At 42.1% G+C, this 20,227-nt stretch overlaps 1 protein-coding gene across 1 annotated transcript; it reads left to right on the top strand.

The window, feature by feature from the left end:
• Nucleotides 1–1,112: 1,112 nt before the first annotated feature.
• Nucleotides 1,113–9,611, top strand: DIABLO (diablo IAP-binding mitochondrial protein). Its single transcript, XM_075273873.1, has 6 exons — nt 1,113–1,183; nt 1,567–1,681; nt 3,897–4,025; nt 5,066–5,176; nt 5,663–5,759; nt 7,784–9,611. The coding sequence occupies exons 1-6, from the start codon at nt 1,134–1,136 to the stop codon at nt 8,005–8,007; spliced, it is 726 nt and encodes a 241-aa protein (XP_075129974.1). The 5' UTR covers nt 1,113–1,133; the 3' UTR covers nt 8,008–9,611.
• Nucleotides 9,612–20,227: the final 10,616 nt, after the last annotated feature.

Genomic DNA, 20,227 nt, shown 5'->3' with positions numbered 1-20,227 from the left:
ATTTAAATAATAGCATTTTTATTTTGCACAGCAGTTTGATCCAAATAAAAACACTGTGCAAACCTGCCTCCTCAGGAAAATCTGCCAACCCCTAATATAGCAGATGTTGGATCTTTAAATATGGTGACTGCTATGGATTTTTCCTGTGTTACATGTGACCACGTTATTTGAACTGTTGTCTTTGGTATGAATTCTCATGAGGAAATTATCCATCCTGGGAGACACTAAGAAAAAGCAACAGCAGTGAGCCCAACCAATTTGCCTGTATGGGGCCCTGGACACCTCAATGGTGGCTAGATCCCATATTCCGGATTTTACCCTGCTAAATTGTACTGAGATCTATGCTGTTAATCTGACATTTACAGATTGACACCTTGCAACCATACTGGACACTCACTGGCTGCAGATGTCAGAGATATTGCTGCCTGCAATGTAGGACACCCATATATTCTGCAAAGTTCTATCTCATCTTTGTCACTTATTGTGTTGGTAAAAGCATAGGGGAAGAAAACCATAATAAACAATAATGAACTATCAAATGTCTGCTAAGAGGTCAATAGACTTCCTGCAAAATTGCCCTTAATCGGACTGAGCGGTGAATCGTTGACTTCCAAACTTCACTTCTCTTCTCATCACAAGAAGTTTCAAGCTGCCTAGAGTCCACTGCAGTGCAGAGCCTGACCACTAGGGGGGCTAAAGCCTCCGTACCTGCCAGTAAAGGGAATAGCTCCCAATGAGCCGGCTATTCCCATCACTGACCAGGGCCAGGTCCGAGCATAGAGTTCAGCCCTTACCAAGTATGGGATCTAGCCAAATCACTGGGAGCTGCCTCACTACTGCTTCTATTCAGGTCCTGACCTCTAGGGGGCACACGGTCCATATCAGTAATGGGGGGAAAGCTGGCATAGTGGCTGCTATTTCTCATCACTGAAAAAGAACAGGCACGACTGTTGCTGCGGGCACTACAGGTCACAGCAGTATTCCGTAGCACCGCAGTGCAGTCTCACAGGGTGGCACACAGTCTCAGCTGTCACCCGTCTACTTCCGGTTCAGCGCCCGTCACGTCCGTCTTCAGCTGATGTTACCACTTCCGGTACGGAAGTTGCCTGATACTTCCTGTTGCCGCCGGTAAGATGGCGTCGTTCAGTAGAAGAGTCTTGTGGGGCTTCTCCCATCTCCTCAGGTACGCGGAGCTGCTCATTGGCTTATACGTAGACTGTGGCCATTATTGGTGTCAATGCTGTGACAGAGCTGAGGAGTCGTTATTGTGTGTGCCGGGAAGAGGCTGCTCGTACACGGCTGGTGTAACACTGCTCGTCCTGCTTTATGTCTATTATGTTATGTGACCTGCTTAGGTGTCTACCCATAACACAGCACGTCACACCATGTGAAACTACAACTCCCATCATCTCCCCACAGGCTACTCTACGTGGGGCATGCTGGGAGTTATAGTACACTGTGACTGAACATAAACCTCAGCCATGGAGCATCTGTGTCATACATGGCTGTCACATGCTGTCATCCTTCTAGCCCGCCCTCACTAGATCTTCTACTCTCTGTTTCCAGGCAGTCCAGCCCCTTATTCTACAGAAGACATGTTTTGCGCATCTTTAAAGGTTCATGGCGCCAAGTGTTGTCGGTGGGACTGGGGGCCAGTCTCTGTGCTATTCCAGTGGGACAGGTAATATGAATTTGTGTGTGTTTTTTTTTTTTTCCCCTATCAAGATCCATTGGTTACTGAAGGATTTCTCCTGGCAAATAATATTGATGACATATCCTAGGGTCATCAATATCAGATCAGCAGGTCTGACACCCAGGACCCCTACCGATCAGCTGTTTTTACCAGTCGCTATATGGAGAGAAGAGCCAGAAGCAGATAGTTGGCTGTGCTGAGTTAGTTCTGTTCAGCTCCTGTTCACTTGTATAGGAGCTGCAGTAATTCAGGACACCACTACGCAAAGAACACACCACTCTGCTCCCAGCTGTGTTCTCTCTGTATTGGATGCTGAAAACAGCTGACCAGTGGGGGTCTTGTGTGTTGTACCCCTGCCGATCTGATATTGATGACCTAAGCATAGGTTCTAAATATCGTTTGCCAGGAAAAACCCATTTCATTTAGTGAAATCAATAACAGAAATGTTGGACAAAGAAAAAAAATATTGAAGACTACTTGATCCCAACAAATGGAGGAAATCAAGTAGTTTGTTTGGAGCCACCCTGTGGCTTGTAAGGTTGGTGACATACATTAGATAGCTGTTGGTGAACGTTTGAGCCCCAACAGGTTTAAGTAGCTGCCAGACAGAGGATCAGGTGTATTGAAATCTAGTAGCCACATTCTTCATTACCCCCACCCCATCATCAGGGAGACCTGGGACACTCCTATTCACATTATGTAATTGGCAGGCACAGCTGACTATTATGTAATGTGTATTGCCATCTGTAATGTTCCGTTTCAAGGAAAGTTATTTAGATCATTCTGGGCAATCCTTCCATTCCCTGCTGATACAAGTCAGAAACTGTGAGGAGATTGTCTCCCATCTTAGTAAAGACGTCTTTTTTGACAAGCTAGGGGATGTCCTCAAATGTCTTTCTGGACTGGATGGCCTTACATTTCTTTTATAAAAACTGTAATAATATTTTCATTCTTCATATGTTTTTTTTTTGTTGTCTCCCCCTACTCTTCCACAAAGTCTGTTAGCTTCCTTACCATTTTGCCAGGTAGCTGACAATACCAGAGGGCTGATAGATCTTATCTGTAGGAGAGGTGCAGAGGCCCTGCTTCTTGATATCAAACAGAATGAGGCAATAAATCAATTAACAATCCTACTCCATCTTATATTTTCCACAGAGTTGTGTGTAAGGCTGAATACAGAGACAAATCAAATGTAAATAAGTAGTCAGATTGAAGATAAGGAACTAGAGAACGACTTAATACATGGAGAAGAAATCAGATCTGCTTAATAAGATATATTGCAAAGTTTCTTAAATGCATTATTAATTTATAAAAAGTTGTTTATAACTGGAGATATGGCTTGAGTGCAAAGATATTGATCCCCCTACTTGCTCACATTTTTGCTTATCCCTATACCAAATAAATCCTTTAAAGGGGTTGTCTGTGGAGTTAGTTACCTTTCTCTGCTCTTTTATTCATCGTGGAATCCCAAGGGACCCCAGATCACATAATCAGAACCAGCCCCCTAGGGAGCTCCACCCCCTCCCTCTCCTGTTCGTGTTATTTACTTAATAAAGATGCAGTATAAAGTCTTGAGTGTCTTGTGTTCCCCTTTGCCAACCAGCACAAAGGCCTGCGGCACTAGCATGTCACCTTTATGGAAAGTAGCCCTCTGTGACAGCAATTTCTCTTATCTGCTGTGTGGAACTTTCATATTTTGCAGAGATTTAGAAAGTGAACATGTTGCATCTCCACGCTGGAACGTGGCTTACTTTTTATTTAATTTAATAAGAAATATAATAGTTGTCGCCAATTACTCATTAGCTATAAGGTATGTTCACACAGCAATATTCTGTCAGTATTTCACTTCAAAAATAGAATCTATGGAGAGAAAACACAAAGTAAAGATTTTTGCCTCCTCTGGTCTGCTCTGCTCCTTGTTTAGGTTTACAAATACTGCTGCAAAATATTAAGCAGAATATTGCTGTGTGAACATACCCTTATAAATTAAGCTCACTTGTAAGCCTTGGCTAAACTAGACAAGATTTCATTTTGGGTAGTTTAGAATATTCAGTATATTCTACTTTCTTAACCTATCTAACTTCCGTTTAATAGAAAGCAGGCTGTAAATTGAGAGTTACAGTTTACATGTCACAATGCCACCTTTAATTGTCTATTCTTCGATTGTTTGATTCACATTTCTTCTTCACATATACCCCTGAAGAGATCAGATCCTACACTATCAAACGATTACCTGATAAGAAGGGCGGCATCTCTGGTAACAGACAGTACACAGACCCTCCTGTCACAAACTACTTATGCTCTTATTGAAGCCCTCACAGAATACACAAAGGTAAGAAAGCCGCAGATGATGGTGGTTTTATTTCCCTTTTTAAACATTTTCACTTTATTTTACTTTGTCGTCATCTTTCAAAAATAGAATATCTTACTGGGAAAACTTTATAAAGGGGTTCTCTGGAATTTTATGATTGATCGATACTTCAGACCCCCATCATCCTAATGATCATTACTGATTGCTTATCATTATCCTAATAATGAGCAATCGGTAAAAAAGTCTGAGATAACCCTCAGTCACAAAAGAATTTTGAACTTGTTTAAAGGGGTTTTGACCCTTGGCTTAGGTCATCATTTGAAGGTCCGTGGGGATCCACCACATGGGATCACTGCGGATCAGCTGTCTGAAGTGGTAGCAGCACTATAATCTCTGTTTCTGTTGCACAGGCCATATGACATTACATTCATCAGTCACATGGTCTGTTCACAGCTCAGTCCCATTCAAGAGAAAGGGGCTTTGCTGTGATAGCAAGCACAGCTGCTTTAAAATGTATGGTGCTCAGCATGAAGTGGCTGCAATGTTTTTCTGAACTCTGTGGTCTCTTCAAACAGCTGATCAGAGGGGAACCTGGGTGTGGGACCCCAACTGATATTAACTTGATTATCTATTCTAAGGGTAGGAGATAGTTTGATGAGGTTTGAATAGCCCTTTAAATATTAGAAGGAAAAAAACCTAGGAAAACAGTGGAAAGTACTGTCCCAGAACATATAGCCTCTAAGTCATGTGACCAGAATTGTCTTAAGAAATTAGTTCAAAGCTCCTCCGTAGCACTTGAATAAAACCAAGAGTTCTCCCCATTACAGTAACTGCAGTGTCCTGTTCAGTCAGCAGCACTGACCGCTTGTGGTGATAGACTGTAGTTTTGGATGAGTATCTAGTAGGATCAGCTATTAATACCTCAATCTGGTATTAGAAGGGAAGGACACAGAGGTAGTAGCTTGTGTAATCTATAGCAGGATTTAACACGCTTGTTCCCGCCAGCAAATGCACTGGCCTGTACAACACGTGCAGTAACATGTTAATCCTTTTATATACAGGCTGTGTACACACTTCTGTCTTTACATAAGAAATACACATCCCTTCTGGATAAGATGAACTCAAGTGAAGAGAGTGCAATTTGGCAAGTGATCATTGGGGCACGTGTGCAGGTAAACCTTGTCACATTATAGTGTCATCATTTTCTGTACAATATTTCTTTCTATTCATTCTAGGGGCTATGAAATCCTGAATAATGTGATTTCATGTGCTGGATCTGGAGAGTGGAAAGTGATTTTGTGCTTTACACTTTCCAGAAATCCAATGATCTATTCAGTTTCTGTGTGTTGGTGACATATATATTTTACATAAGCACAAGTCCAACTGGAGGTAGTTGGAAGACAACCAAGTATGAATAGTGGCCTTCCAGTTATATTTTCCATCTAGTTTTGAGAATATAATGAATTGCTATAGAATGAAGTTGTTTCTGCCTGTAGTTTCCTTATAGGTCACGTTATGTAGGTAAAAATGAAGTAAGCATTCACCTGAATAATACTACTAATAATACTACCTGAATAATACTACTATAGTGTTGTTCTGTTGCTTGGTTCTCATGAAATTACTTGTAATAATCTTGAAATGTGTCCTTACATGTGAAGATGAAGAAGTTGCAAGACGAATACCTAAAGTATGAGGCCAACTGGACGCGGGCTGTTAGTCTTTCAGAAATGGCAGCAGAAGCTGCTTATCAAGCTGGTGAGTATACGGCGCACATTAAAGGGCTCCATTAAGTGAGTGCTACATTTATGTACATCCTGTCCATCAAAATTTATCTCAGGGAGTGCTGATTAGGTTTTTTTTTTTTTAACTGAATATATTAGTTCTCTATTATTTCACTGCTATGCTATTATACTTCTATTATTCCAGTAATAGAAGTACGTTAGGGGACTGTTGTGTATGCAGTATATTATATTTATATTATATTTTGTGAATACAGAGGTTTTTACAGGTTATTTTCAGGTATGAGAGTGTCATTTTCCACACAGCGATCTACATTTTTGTCATGATGAGTTTGTGTGTGCCATTAGTATATACCTGTGAAATGTATAGACCTGCTCCTGCCCCAACTATCAGGAATCAAGTGAAATGTGCACCACTAGATGGATCATGGAAGGTAACCCATCAGTCATAATAACAGCATTGTATCACAGAGGAACACTCATATCCCCTTACTTCTAAGGACTATTGCCCATTCCAGAGGAATAATCACTAGCGATGGCATCATATGGAGACAGCCGTAGATCTAGGAAAAAGGTCCTCAGGACTATTTTATGAATGCCTATTAAGGCGTATGTGTAGCGTGCATAATGTTGTAACACACATATGCAATATGTGGAAGTTATTTTATAACCTGTGTGTTTGTAAGCTGTAAAACACATTATTCGTAGGATAGAAGACAAATAGCTGACCAGTGGGGGTTTGACTGTGGAAATTCCCACTGATTCTGAGAATGGGAGTGTTTTAGCCTACTGGAGAATGTAGCCAATTCCCCAGGTAATGGACAAAGACACAATCCTGCCCTCATTCTCTCTAATGGGAGCCCCAGAGATAGTCGAGTGCTGTACACTATCTCTGCCATTACTCTTGAAGTGAATGGGAGCCAGGACGCATCTCTGTCCACCAGGGGGTTCGGTGCTATTCCTGCAGCTGCATGGCCAGTGGGGATGAAATTCTCCTATTCTCTGGATCAGTGGGGGTGTCACCGATCAGAGAAAAACCCATGAGTGCTGAAATTTGGTGCAAGTTATTGGCATATAGTAAGCCAACCAAGGCTTAAGGAAGAAAAGTGTTTAAAGGAGTTTGCTAGGATTGGTGATTTTGTTTCTTAGAATGCATCAGCATATCAGATTTTGGGGGTCAGATATTCATGTACCCCCACTGATCAGCTGTTTGAGAGACTGCAGTGTTCAGGTTAGCACAGTCATCTCCAAGTCTATGCTATCTAAATCTTCAATTCCTCAGTATTTTTAGTATTTGTGCTGAAAGGAAACATTCCTGTATACTGTAAAAGGAATTATACCACCACAAAATGACCTATTTTTTTCTGAGATTTTGTGTTAAACATTTAAGACTATTTATTTTATTTTTTATTGTCCCTATCTATATTAAAAAAATAAAATAAAATTACTATACCCTGCAACTTTCACTCTGACCAGTAGGCCTGAAATAAATTGACCCTTGTCATTTCTGGGAGGGTTTTCATTGCAGTAGTCATGTAATTTACATTATAGACAAGACAGAGAGGATCCCAATAGAAGATAGATAACACAATTACATACACTAAATAATGTCCCCGTTTATCTACTCCCTGTCCATACTAAAAGCATGCCTAGTAAGCCCTGCCATAGCCCTCAATGATTCAGCTTTAGTCTGTTGCTGCCTATGAGACTGCAGTACAGCATATTGCTAAATGTTGTTAACAGAACAGAGAAGTTTGGGCAACATTGTCAATCCCTATAATAAAGCATAGACCATAGAGTAAAAAAATCTTTTCAGTCAGTAAAGTTCTGGCTTTAATAAATAAAATGGTGACACATCCCACAGCTGTAGTGTGTTACGATGTATCATAAGAGGTAAAAGAGATCATCCAGGAGTTTAGGACTGATACAGTGTAACAAAAGGAAACTGATGAATTTATCTAACTAAACAACTGGTAATGATGTATTTCTTGGTTTGTATGATTTGGTATTCACTGGGTAGATTCTTCTTATATTGTGCAGGTGCAGACCATGCCTCTGTCACTGTAAGAAATCACATACAACTGGTGCAGATCCAAGTTCAAGAGACCCGTGAACTTGCCCAAAAAGCAGAGGCCCTGCTGACAGCATCTCAGTCTGAGGAAATTCTGAAGACAATTATAGAAGACAAAACCAATCCCCCAGATGGAGGCAGCCCGGTAGGCAGTCCTGAAGAAATTCCTGAAGCTTATCTGCGAGAAGATTGAACTATATGTAATTTGCTTCTCAAGAACTACTAACTGTACAGCGTACTACTGACAGTCTATGTACTAATAGTGAGGGCAGAGTCACTGCTGGATCCCCTGCCTTATAACATGAAACTGATCTGCCGCTGAGAATCTCTCCCTATGCTGTCATGTATTCATGGAAACAGTCCCTGGAGTAATGTGGTGTGTCCCTTGGTGCTAAAACTCTCAATATATTTTAAACAATCACAAACAGCAGTAACAGCTGTCCTTGCCTTAAGTAGTCCATTCACCTACACAGGCACAGACTAGTACAAAATGTGGGTGTAGCTTACTGAAGACAATAAGGCACCCGCACTATCATGGTACCGTAGTGACGTTATGAGCCAGGAGCACTTAAGTCTTTCCTCAGCTTGTGGTTTGCATTTTTGTCAATGTGTGTGATTTTTTTCTTTTGTCACCTTAGATAGTTTCCTAAGAATATAAATTACCTGAACAGCCAACCGCTGGAAATATTTTTATTGATCATTTTATTAAAAATTGAAGTTGCATTTAACGCCATCTTTTCACCATACTTTAACATTGCTCTGCGTATACATTGATCCCTCATTCATTGCGACTTTCTATATTGTGGGTTCTAGAGGCAAGTGGCCTAAAATAACAAAAACTATTCACTACCCATCTGTCCACCAGAATCCATTGGTCTTGTCTGGTCTTCTGGGTCAGTTTACTTGCATAGGCCATGTGATTATTGCAGCTTTTACCTGCCCTATTAGGGATAGTTCACACGGTGGGAATCTTTTCCGTCATGTGGCTTTTCTGCACAGCTAGCCGCAACGGGAAGCTGATGCAGTGCATTGGCATCCCTTTGCAGCACTCCGCTCCAGATTAGCCCCGGATGAATGGGCCTAAGCAGGAGTCTGTCTCGAACCGCTGACTCAGCCGCGGAATCTGCGTGAAGATAGGGCATGCCGCTTTTTTTTCCCCACTAGCTGGAAAAAAAAATCACTAGAGGGGGGGAAAAAAAAAAAAAAGCAAGTGACTCCCATTGAAATGAATGGGAGACGTTTTTGCAGGTGGATTTTGGGTCAAAATCCGCTTGCAAAATACTTTGTGTGAACATACCCTTACTGGCATTGTAGATATGTAAAAAGAACCAATATGGCAGTAATACAGCACCGTGTGACAATCACATGCACTAGGCAAGTAATTCCCTAGAAGGACTGGAGAAGAGGCCGTGCTGGACTCCTGAGTAATTTTTTCTTAAAGGCCATTTAAATTTACATGGGTTTTCCACACTGCTGAGGTGCTGCAGCCGCTACCCCAACAATGTGGAAGGGATACCTGTACATGTTGTAACTGTGTGTCAGTGAAAGCAATGTAGTTAATCCACACTAGGAGACAGATCACTTGACTGTGATTCCTCTTGCTTCTACATATCACATTTAAGTAGATTGATTTTGAGTAGATTGACACTGGGTCACTATTCCAATACCTAGACTGTATGACGTGTACAGGAAATTTTGTTTAGGGTTATGTTCTTTAAAACTGGCCATACACATTAGCCCTTTAGTCAGCCAGAATGGTAGGTCTGTGACAGCTAAAGATACAGTCCTATGAAAAAGTTTGGGCACCCCTATTAATCTTAATCATTTTTAGTTCTAAATATTTTGGTGTTTGCAACAGCCATTTCAGTTTGATATATCTAATAACTGATGGACACAGTAATATTTCAGGATTGAAATGAGGTTTATTGTACTAACAGAAAATGTGCAGTATGCATTAAACCAAAATTTGACCGGTGCAAAAGTATGGGCACCCTTATCATTTTATTGATTTGAATTCCCCTAACTACTTTTTACTGACTTGCTGAAGCACAAAATTGGTTTTGTAACCTCAGTGAGCTTTGAACTTCATAGCCAGATGTATCCAATCATAAGAAAAGGTATTTAAGGTGGCCAATTGCAAGTTGATCTCCTATTTGAATCTCCTCTGAAGAGTGGCATCATGGGCTACTCAAAACAACTCTCAAATGATCTGAAAACAAAGATTGTTCAACATAGTTGTTCAGGGGAAGGATACAAAAAGTTGTCTCAGAGATTTAACCTGTCAGTTTCCACTGTGAGGAACATAGTAAGGAAATGGAAGACCACAGGGACAGTTCTTGTTAAGCCCAGAAGTGGCAGGCCAAGAAAAATATCAGAAAGGCAGAGAAGAAGAATGGTGAGAACAGTCAAGGACAATCCACAGACCACCTCCAAAGAGCTGCAGCATCATCTTGCTGCAGATGGTGTCACTGTGCATCGGTCAACTATACAGCGCACTTTGCACAAATAGAAGCTGTATGGGAGAGTGATGAGAAAGAAGCCGTTTCTGCACGTACGCCACAAATAGAGTTGCCTGAGGTATGAAAAAGCACATTTGGACAAGGCAGCTTCATTTTGGAAACAAAAATTGAGTTGTTTGGTTATAAAAAAAAAAAGGCGTTATGCATGGCGTCCAAAAAGAAACAGCATTCCAAGAAAAACACATGCTACCCACTGTAAAATTTGGTGCAGGTTCCATCATGCTTTGGGGCTGTGTGGCCAATGCCGGCACCAGGAATCTTGTTAAAGTTGAGAGTCGCATGGATTCCACTCAGTATCAGCAGATTCTTGAGAATAATGTTCAAGAATCAGTGACGAAGTTGAAGTTACGCCGGGGATGGATATTTCAGCAAGACAATGATCCAAAACACCGCTCCAAATCCTCAGGCATTCATGCAGAGGAACAATGACAATGTTCTGGAATGGCCATCCCAGTCCCCAGACCTGAATATCATTGAACATCTGTGGGATGATTTGAAGCGGGCTGTCCATGCTCGGCGACCATCTAACTTAACTGAACTTGAATTGTTTGTCCAAAATACCTTTATCCAGGATCCAGGAACTGATTAAAAGCTACAGGAAGCGACTAGAGGCTGTTATCTTTGCAAAAGGAGGATCTACTAAATATTAATGTCACTTTTCTGTTGAGGTGCCCATACTTTTGCACTGGTCAAATTTTGGTTTAATGCATATTGCACATTTTCTGTTAGTACAATAAACCTCATTTCAATCCTGAAATATTACTGTGTCCATCAGTTATTAGATATATCAAACTGAAATGGCTGTTGCAAACACCAAAATATTTAGAACTAAAAATGATTAAGATTAATAGGGGTGCCCAAACTTTTTCATAGGACTGTATGTGTATCGCAGTTCTGCTAAATCTGCCCCTTGGTTGTCCTCATGACATATGCTAAATATCTACAATGTGTTGTCAGCTTTTCACTGAACCTTAGTATGTAGCACACACTGGAAATATACACAGTAAAATTTGCCAAAATTGTGGCACAGATAACTTGCACAATATTTTTTAATAACACTTAAAACCGCACCATCTTCTTATTGTAAAGCTGGGTCCAGTGTCTCAAGAACAAAGGAGAAAAGGGAAATGACCTACAAAAGATCAGCATACAAATGTATATTTACTAACTCTTATACTTGAAGGTTACAACAAAGTATACTTTGTAAAGACAAACAGTATTTCTTGTATAGAATTGATGTGATCAGTTATACAGTAATAAATATCTATATTGTAGGCTTGTGATTTCTTGCATGGTGGATAGTATAGTATTGTGTACAACCTGAGCTGCTCTCACTGATAGCTTGCTATTCTATACTGTACTAGAGACAGGTGCTGTAGTAAAACACCGCCCATCCCACATTCTAGTGCACACTTTCCTAAGGGTCATAATGCTGTATCTGATCTGATCCAGTTGGTTGGCTTAGATGACTATTGGTGTTGTGCTCCATGAGGAAATTTGTCTTACATTAAGCAGCTGAAGGAAGGGTTTAGGAACCTTCCTAAAAATAAAACACCAGGAACAGAATTTAGTCCATCGGGGTAGTTTTACATAGTTGCCAACATTGCAGTCTGAGGAATAGACTGTTGGAGAATGTTTAAAGGGATATTCCCACCTCACATACTCATCAGTCTTTACTGCTGTAAAATCTTCTTTCTTCCTGGTTTCTTGCATCATTTGGTGGACGGAGTTTCACATGCAACCTGCCGTTTAGCTCTGCCCCCAAATTTGCGTGTAGCTCCGCCCACCCATATTGGACTATGAAGTACGGGCGGCAGCAACTCCATTCTGTGTTCCATACAGAGACTGCCTGTCTCTGCCATAATGAACACAATTGAATTAGCTAGCCTGATAACTGGGAGAACAGAAGAAATGAAAGCAGCTCCTCTCCTATCTGAGTGCAGGACCTAGGTCACGTGGTGCAGACACAGGAATAGCTAGATATGCAGGCTCGCTCCCTGCACTTAGCCCCTCCTCCCTCCCCCCTGAGAGCAGTAGATACATCACTTGACTCATGAGCAGATAAGTCAGGGCTGTGGCCACAAAGAATTGAATAAAGTAAGATAGTGGACAAACAAAGCAGTTTTGCTGAAGCAGTGTATTTAGGAAAAGTCTTACATCCACATTAACAAGCAGTATAGATAGGATCCTTGTGATGAGACAACCCCGTTAAGTTCCACTCTTTGGACCACCCCAAAGCTGGCCAGACAGAATTTTAACAAACACTTTCCCTTTTGGGTGGGGTTTTAGGAAACCCCTCCCCTTTTGGGCCAGGAAATACCAGATTTGCTGAAACAAGTACCAGAGAGTGGTTGTATTGTCCTGTGTGTGCACAGACTCAAGTTTTCTGCTTTACAACTTTGTAATTTTAAAACAACTGATGTTTCAAAGACCTGACACCAACACAAAGATCACAAATGATTTATTTCAGGCTACAGCATATTTCTCTCAGTAAATGTGGGGCAAGTACCATCATTCTCTCACTAATCTAGTAATATATGCATTACAATAGTTCTGCCCTTCTGATATTAGAAACCATTTTCTATTAACTGTACCTAGTGAGCCTATGACAGACTTGTGTTTATTCATAGACCAGAAATCTGGAGTGGTAAAGCTGCACGGAGGGACAAGTAGCAGTAGCCAATAGTTGTCTCAGACACCGTGAGGTAAGAGCAGCCAAGCAGAAAGCACTGAGGAAAATAAATAGCAGATGGATCATCCCCACATCGATTTAGAGTCAATGAATAGATCGTCTAGAGTTGTAGATATTCAGAGCCTCTCAATAATTCTGGTGTATCTATCTCCCCTCTGCCCTCTCCATAGACTTGTTTGACCTTACTTTCTCACAGTCTCTTAAGAAACAAAGATGTATTCAGGAGAGATCTAACGCTAGGTTCACACTAGCGTTTGAGTCTCAGTACAACACTCCGTCCCCTTATTCCAGGGTCAGTTCACACAGAGTTTTGGGCGAGGATTTTGATGCTGAATCAGCCTCCAAAAAAGCTTCCCAATAGAACTCTATTGTGTGGACTGACCCTTAAATAGGTGGAAAGAAAAGTCCTGCAAGCTAGACTTTTTGCAGGAAATCCAGCGGACCCCAATACAAGGTGGATTAGTTGTGCTGCCTCCAGACTCTAGGACATACATGTCAGTTTCAGTAAGTAAATGTTCTACTTCCCATACATTTGTCTGCAGCACATAAATGGGATCTGTAAAAGAATGATCATTTCGGTGGGATCAGAGAAGCTTTTATTAGCACTGATCTGCTAAAGATTAAATCATCCAGGCCATGCAATCCACACTGCAATAGTTGAACATAATGAGTTGCAAGCTAGTTACCCCTCATTCATATCTGCATTGGTATTCCGTCTGGGGGAGTCCGCATGGGGACCCTCCGAAAGGAATACCAAACGCAATTGCAAGCATTGTGCAGTAAAAGCACACGGACCCCATAGACTATAATGGGGTCCGTGTGCTTGCAGACAGGAAAGTAGTTCACAATCTACTTTCCTGTTCACATGATTTGTGCAGGCAGCGCATGGCAAGCACACGGACCCCATTATAGTCTATAGGGTCTGAGTGCTTTTACTGCACAGTGCGTGCAATTGCATTTGGTATTCTGTTCAGGGATTCCCCATGCAGACTCCCCCAGATGGAATACCAACGCAGATGTGAACGCGGGGTAACCCTGGTCAAAACGGTGATGTAAAACATGGCTGTAAGGTGGATCTGGAACTCTTGACTGTAAACTGACTCTGTGGTCCCCTACACAAACACCAGAGCCCGACTGATCAATAGACAACCCTGGCACACCGACCTGACTAAAAAACTGAGACGTGCCTCACGGGTTGCAGAACGCCTCTGGAAGAAAAGCCACTCCCAGGAGGATTTCCTCAGTTACAAAGAGGCAGCTCTCACATTTAAGAAAGCACTCACCTCTGTGAAGCAGGTCTACTTCACCACACTCATATCTGTACTCTCTTGCAACCCCAAACAGCTATTCTCCACCTTCAACTCCCTCCTCCTGCCCCCCCTCCGACATCACTTATCTCTGCTGACGACTTTGCCTCCTACTTCAAAACTAAAATTTACACCATCAGAGACAGTCTCACCCTACACCCCCGACAACCCCTCTACCCAACTACTCGCTGCCCCCCCTCCCTGACCTGTTTCTCCTCCATCACTGATGAAAAACTCCTCCCTAATCTCCAAATCCCACCTCACCTCCTGCACGCTTGACCCGATCCAGTCACACCTCATCCCCAAACTCACTGAAGTCATTACTCCAGCCCTAACCCATCTCTTCAACTTATCCCTAGCCACTCGATCCTTCCCTTACGCCTTCAAACACGCCACTGTCACTCCTATACTTAAGAAACCGTCCCTCAACCCGTCCTCCCCAGCCAACTATTGTCCCATCTCACTGCTCCCGTACGCCTCAAAACTACTTGAGCAACATGTCCACTCCGAACTCTCCTCCTATCTCTCGTCCAACCTGCTCTTTGACAGACTACAGTCAGGCTTCAAACCCCGTCACTCCACTGAAACTGCCCTAACAAAAGTCACTAATGACCTGCTAACCACCAAAACCAAGCGCCATTACTCTGTCCTCCTACTCCTTGACCTCTCCTCTGCCTTTGACACAGTCGACTACTCCCTATTGTTGGAAATTCTCTCATCCCTTGGCATCTCAGACCTGGCCCTTTCCTGGATCTCCTCATACCTCACCGACCACACATTCAGCATCTCCTACTCACTCTCCACCTCCTTACCGCGCCCACTCTCTGTAGGTGTCCCCCAAGGCTCCATCCTAGGACCCCTCCTGTTCTCCATCTACACCCTTGGCCTGGGCCAACTCATAGAATCTCATGGTTTCCAGTACCACTGTTATGCAGACGACAAATCCTGATCTCTGGACCAGACATTACCTCCCTGCTGGCCAGAGTTCCAGATTGTTTAGCGGCCGTAGCCTCCTTCCTTTCTCAAACTCAACATGGAGAAAACAGAGTTCACCATTTTCACCCCATCCCGTATGGCCCCTCCACCCAACCCATCTATCAAAGTTAATGGAACCCCACTTACTCCTGTCCCACAGGCCCGATGCCTTGGGGGTAACCCTGGACTCTGACTTATCCTTCAAGCCACATATTCAAACCCTCAACACCTCCTGCCGCCTCCAGCTCAAGGACAGCCACCGAATCCGCTCCTTCCTCACCCCGGAAACTACCAAGATGCTCATCCATGCCCTCATAATCTCCCGCTTAGACTACTGCAACACCATTCTCCATGGACTCCCAGCAAACACCCTCGCCCTCCTCCAGTCCACCTTAATCTGCGCTGCTCGCTTAATCCACCTCACCCCCTGATCTTCATCGGCTGCTCCCCTCTGCCAGTCCCTCCACTGGCTTCCTATAGCCCAGCGAATTGAGTTCAAGCTTTTAATGTTAGCATACAAAGCGATTCACAACCTGTCCCCTCCATATATCTCTGAACTAATCTCCCGCTACCTGCCCACCCGTAACCTCAGATCCTTCAAGGACTTCCTACTCCGCTCTGCCCTCATCCACTTCTCACACAACCGCCTCCAAGATTTCTTGCGTGCATCCCCCATATTCTGGAACTCCTTACCACGACACATAAGACTGACCCCCACAACCACAGGATTCACGAAGGCCCTGAAGACTCACCTATTCAGGAAGGCCTACAACCTCCAATAACACTATCACCACACCGCCATGGTGTCTCCCCCTCTCCTTCTGTCTCTACCCCCTTCCCCCATAGATTGTAAGCCCTTGCGGGCAGGGCCTTCTACCCCACTGTGCCAGTTGGTCACTATATATATATATATATATATATATATATATATATATATATATAATCTACCTGTATATTTTGTGTATTGTATGTAACTCCGAAATGTAAAGCACCATGGAATTAATGGTACTATATAAACAAATAATAATAATGATAATAAAAAAAAAAAAATATTGAGCCTCAGAATGATTCAGTGACCTGAAGATGGTTGACATGAGCATATGCAGCCCTTGCTGGAAGAAAACATCTACTCTGCAATGTCCATAAGAAACAATAGCATTATGGCTATGACACCCACCTGCTTGTTCACCATCTTCAAGACAATTATGTATCTGACAGAAATTGAAGAATACAAAACATATATAAAATTGTCCAGCTGATGAACATTTCATCTATGGGTACAGAGTGACCCTGCTGAGATAAGAAGGAAAAAGTTACTTTGCATAGACTTGAGGCTCCATCTACTAGTGGGAAGACCAGAAGATTCACACTATTCTGCAGCCATGAGAAAATCAGAATAGTTTATAAGATTGACGTTAGAGCAAGACAATAGCTGTTGCTTCTCTGGACAGAGAGTAACTACTGGTTCTTTACTGCTTGTGCATATAAAATTAGATTAAAATTTTCTATTTTTTTCATTCTTTCCAGAAAGAAAAGGAACATCCAACCTGTATTGTTCTTAGGCATTTGAAGAGAAAATAAAATACAAGTGTGGTATTTTCTCTCCAGTATTATATAGGCACTCAATGGTTAATGAATTGATCTTAATTATAGCTTATCAACCTGTCTAATGGTACCTGGGGGAATATTATCCCGTACGTGTGCTGCTGAGAAACAGGAAATACTATATATATATATATATATATATATATATATATATATATATATATATATATATATACATATATATATAGTACTGTATGTGATATATATATATATATATATATATTCACAATTTAAATTATAAAACGGCTGTCAAACTGTGTCCATGCAATCCAATTGCTTAATAAAAAAAAACATGAATTTTTGATATACAATGAAAGACTTCTTAAAGGGGTTGTCCCATCACAAGGATCCTATCTATACTGCTGGTTAATGTGGATGTAAGACTTTTCCTAAATACACTGCTTCAGCAAAGCTGCTTTGTTTGTCCACTATCTTACTTTATTCAATTCTTTGTGACCACAGCCCTGACTTATCTGCTCATGAGTCAAGTGATGTATCTGCTGCTCTCAGGGGGGAGGGAGGAGGGGCTATGTGCAGGGAGCGAGCCTGTGTTTCCAGCTATTCCTGTGTCTACACCACGTGACCTAGCTCCCTGCACTCAGATAGAGGAGATGCTTTCATTTCTTCTGTTCTCCCAGTTATCAGGTTAGCTAATTAAGTTGTGTTCATTATGGCAGAGACAGGCAGTCTCTGTATGTAACACAGAATGGAGTTGCTGCTGCCTGTACTTCATAGTCCAATATGGGTGGGCGGAGCTACACGCTAATTTGGGGGCAGAGCTAAACGGCAGGTTGCATGTGAAACCCCGCCCACCAAATGATGCAAGAAACCAGGAAGAAAGAAGATTTTACAGCAGTGAAGACTGGTGAGTATGTGAGGTGGGAATACCCCTTCAAATGTATATTTCTTACTTATTAGATGCATTCCTTGAGAATAAACAAATCATTGTCCCCATACCATTGGCTATAATCTGTAGGGACACCTGGCGGTAAGTTTTACAATGGGCCTGCACCGCACATATATTGTCTGTATACAAATCAATGGGTTGCTTGTGTAATGCAGGAAAGGAGAGGTCGTCCAGAGCCAGATCTTCCCTTGGGTCAGGAGATGATAAACCTAAACAGTGGACCCTTATCTGTTGATTCTGAATTGGATATGTAAATATTTTTGTTTCTAAACTGGACAACCTTTTTCTACGGCGGAATCTTTTTGATCTGTCCAAATGAGAAATAAAGTAAGATGTGCATAAAAAAAAAAAAAAAATGAGCCAACATGCATGCACACGACTGCCTAAATCTGCATTACCAGATCAGGTACCTGTACCTGATAAACAGCAGAGTATAACATGCAGCTTCTCAGGGGAGAATGAAGCTTGATGAAAATAAGAATTACAGCTCAAGAAACCAGCGATTATGACTGTGCAATGGCAATTTATAGAAGTGGCCAGTATTCAGCATAAAAACAATCGCTGTTCCAGTAATGTGTAGAGAAACAAGACAATAAATACATTATGTTCATGTCTAGTTTAACTTACCAAGACCATATTGTAATATTAATCTTGTGACTTGGAGTGGAAATTCAGCCACAATGCAGACAAACTTGAGCAATCCTACCCACAAGACTGTGGTTATGGTTGTGTGTCTAGCCAAAATAACTGCATGTAGAGTGTGTTTGAAAACTAAGTGTAACACGTCTGCCAATTTTTGTTTTTTAATTTTTTTTTTTTTATTATTATTATTATTTTAGTTTCTGTGCCTTGTATGAAAGTAGGCAGGCCTAAGGGAGAAATGGGCATGGATTGCCAAAAGGGTGGTGCTTAATGTGTGAAACTGAACCAAAAAACACATCAAAATTTTGGCTTATTTTTTTTTTTGTTGAGCCCTAAGCCAACTAATAAGTGGTTGAAGTACGCCAGATTTTTCAAACAGCATCAGACCCTTTAAACTTTAAAGGGATTCTACCACTAAAACACTTTTTTTTCTAGTTACCACGTCGGAATAGCCTTTAAAAAGGCTATTCGTCTCTTACCTGTGGAAGTGCTCTCCGCCGCGCCGTTCGTTCAAAATACCAGTTTGTACCGGTATGCTAATGAGTTCTCTCGCAGCGATGGGGGCGTCCCCATTGCAGCTCGAAAACCAACCGCAGCGCCGCCTCTCTGGTCTTCGGTGGCCTCCCCTTGCTTCTTCAGCGTACTGTCGGACGCCTGCGCAGTACGCTCTGTTCGGCGAAGATTGCCGAACGTACTGTGCATGCGCGAAATTGCGGTCCCAGCCATAGTGCGGGCACCGCACTTTCGCGCATGCGCAGTACGTTCGGCAATCTTCGCCGAACAGAGAGCATACTGCGCAGGCGTCCGACAGACGCTGAAGAGGCAAGGGGAGGATACAGAAGACCAGAGAGGCGGCGCTGCGGTCGGTTTTCAAGCTGCAATGGGGACGCCCCCATCGCTGCTCCTGCGATGGGGACGCCCCCATCGCTGCAAGAGAACTCATTAGCATACCGGTACAAACCGGTATTTTGAACGAACGGCGCGGAGGAGAGCACTTCCACAGGTAAGAGACGAATAGTCTTTTTAAAGGCTATTCCGACGTGGTAACTAGAAAAAAAAGTGTTTTAGTGGTAGAATCCCTTTAACTAAACAGTCTAAAAAAAAAAAAAAAAAAAAAAAGCCATATTTAGCAAAAAACATGGCAAAAGCGCTTCACTTTTTTCACAGCAATTTTCATTGCACTTTCACATAGTCTTCCTTTTGTGGACCTATACAGAAAACGCCAGCGTTTCGGCAGGTATAATTGACATGCTAAGACATTGTAAAAGCAGAAGGGGGAACGGAATCCCAGAGCGGAGACAGAGTGCTGGTGTGAACCTAGCCTAAGCTTGCTTGTTATATATATGTTCTACAGTAGATATACAGATATGTCAGATCTCACAGTGTGTTGCAGGAAATATTTCTGCTGTTGGCTGCCTATTTTATTCTTATAGTACAGGATAATACCAGACACCACATTTATGTATAAGGGGACACGTCCACAGAATTTGTAAGACATTTATTAGACTTTCAGAACCATTAATTTAAAAAAATTCTAGTTAGTTTTTAACAATGTTATCTTTTAGTGTGTGACAAATATCAGAGCCGGTGTTCTGACCACCAGATGCAGACAACACAAGCGCCACGATCGGTTCAGTACAGAATACTGACAGAAGCCTTTAATACATTCACATTAGCTAGCCCTAAAATCAGCTTCTCACGTTCAGTATATTAGATGAATGGTTGTATTATGTTGCACAGGTTTTGCATATGTAAGAGTTTTTAAA

The sequence above is a fragment of the Leptodactylus fuscus genome, chromosome 1 (assembly GCF_031893055.1).
Source record: "Leptodactylus fuscus isolate aLepFus1 chromosome 1, aLepFus1.hap2, whole genome shotgun sequence".
Classification (NCBI taxonomy): Eukaryota; Metazoa; Chordata; class Amphibia; order Anura; family Leptodactylidae; genus Leptodactylus; species Leptodactylus fuscus.
Note: the sequence above shows the minus strand (reverse complement) of the source record. Positions and strands in the feature narration are given on the sequence as shown.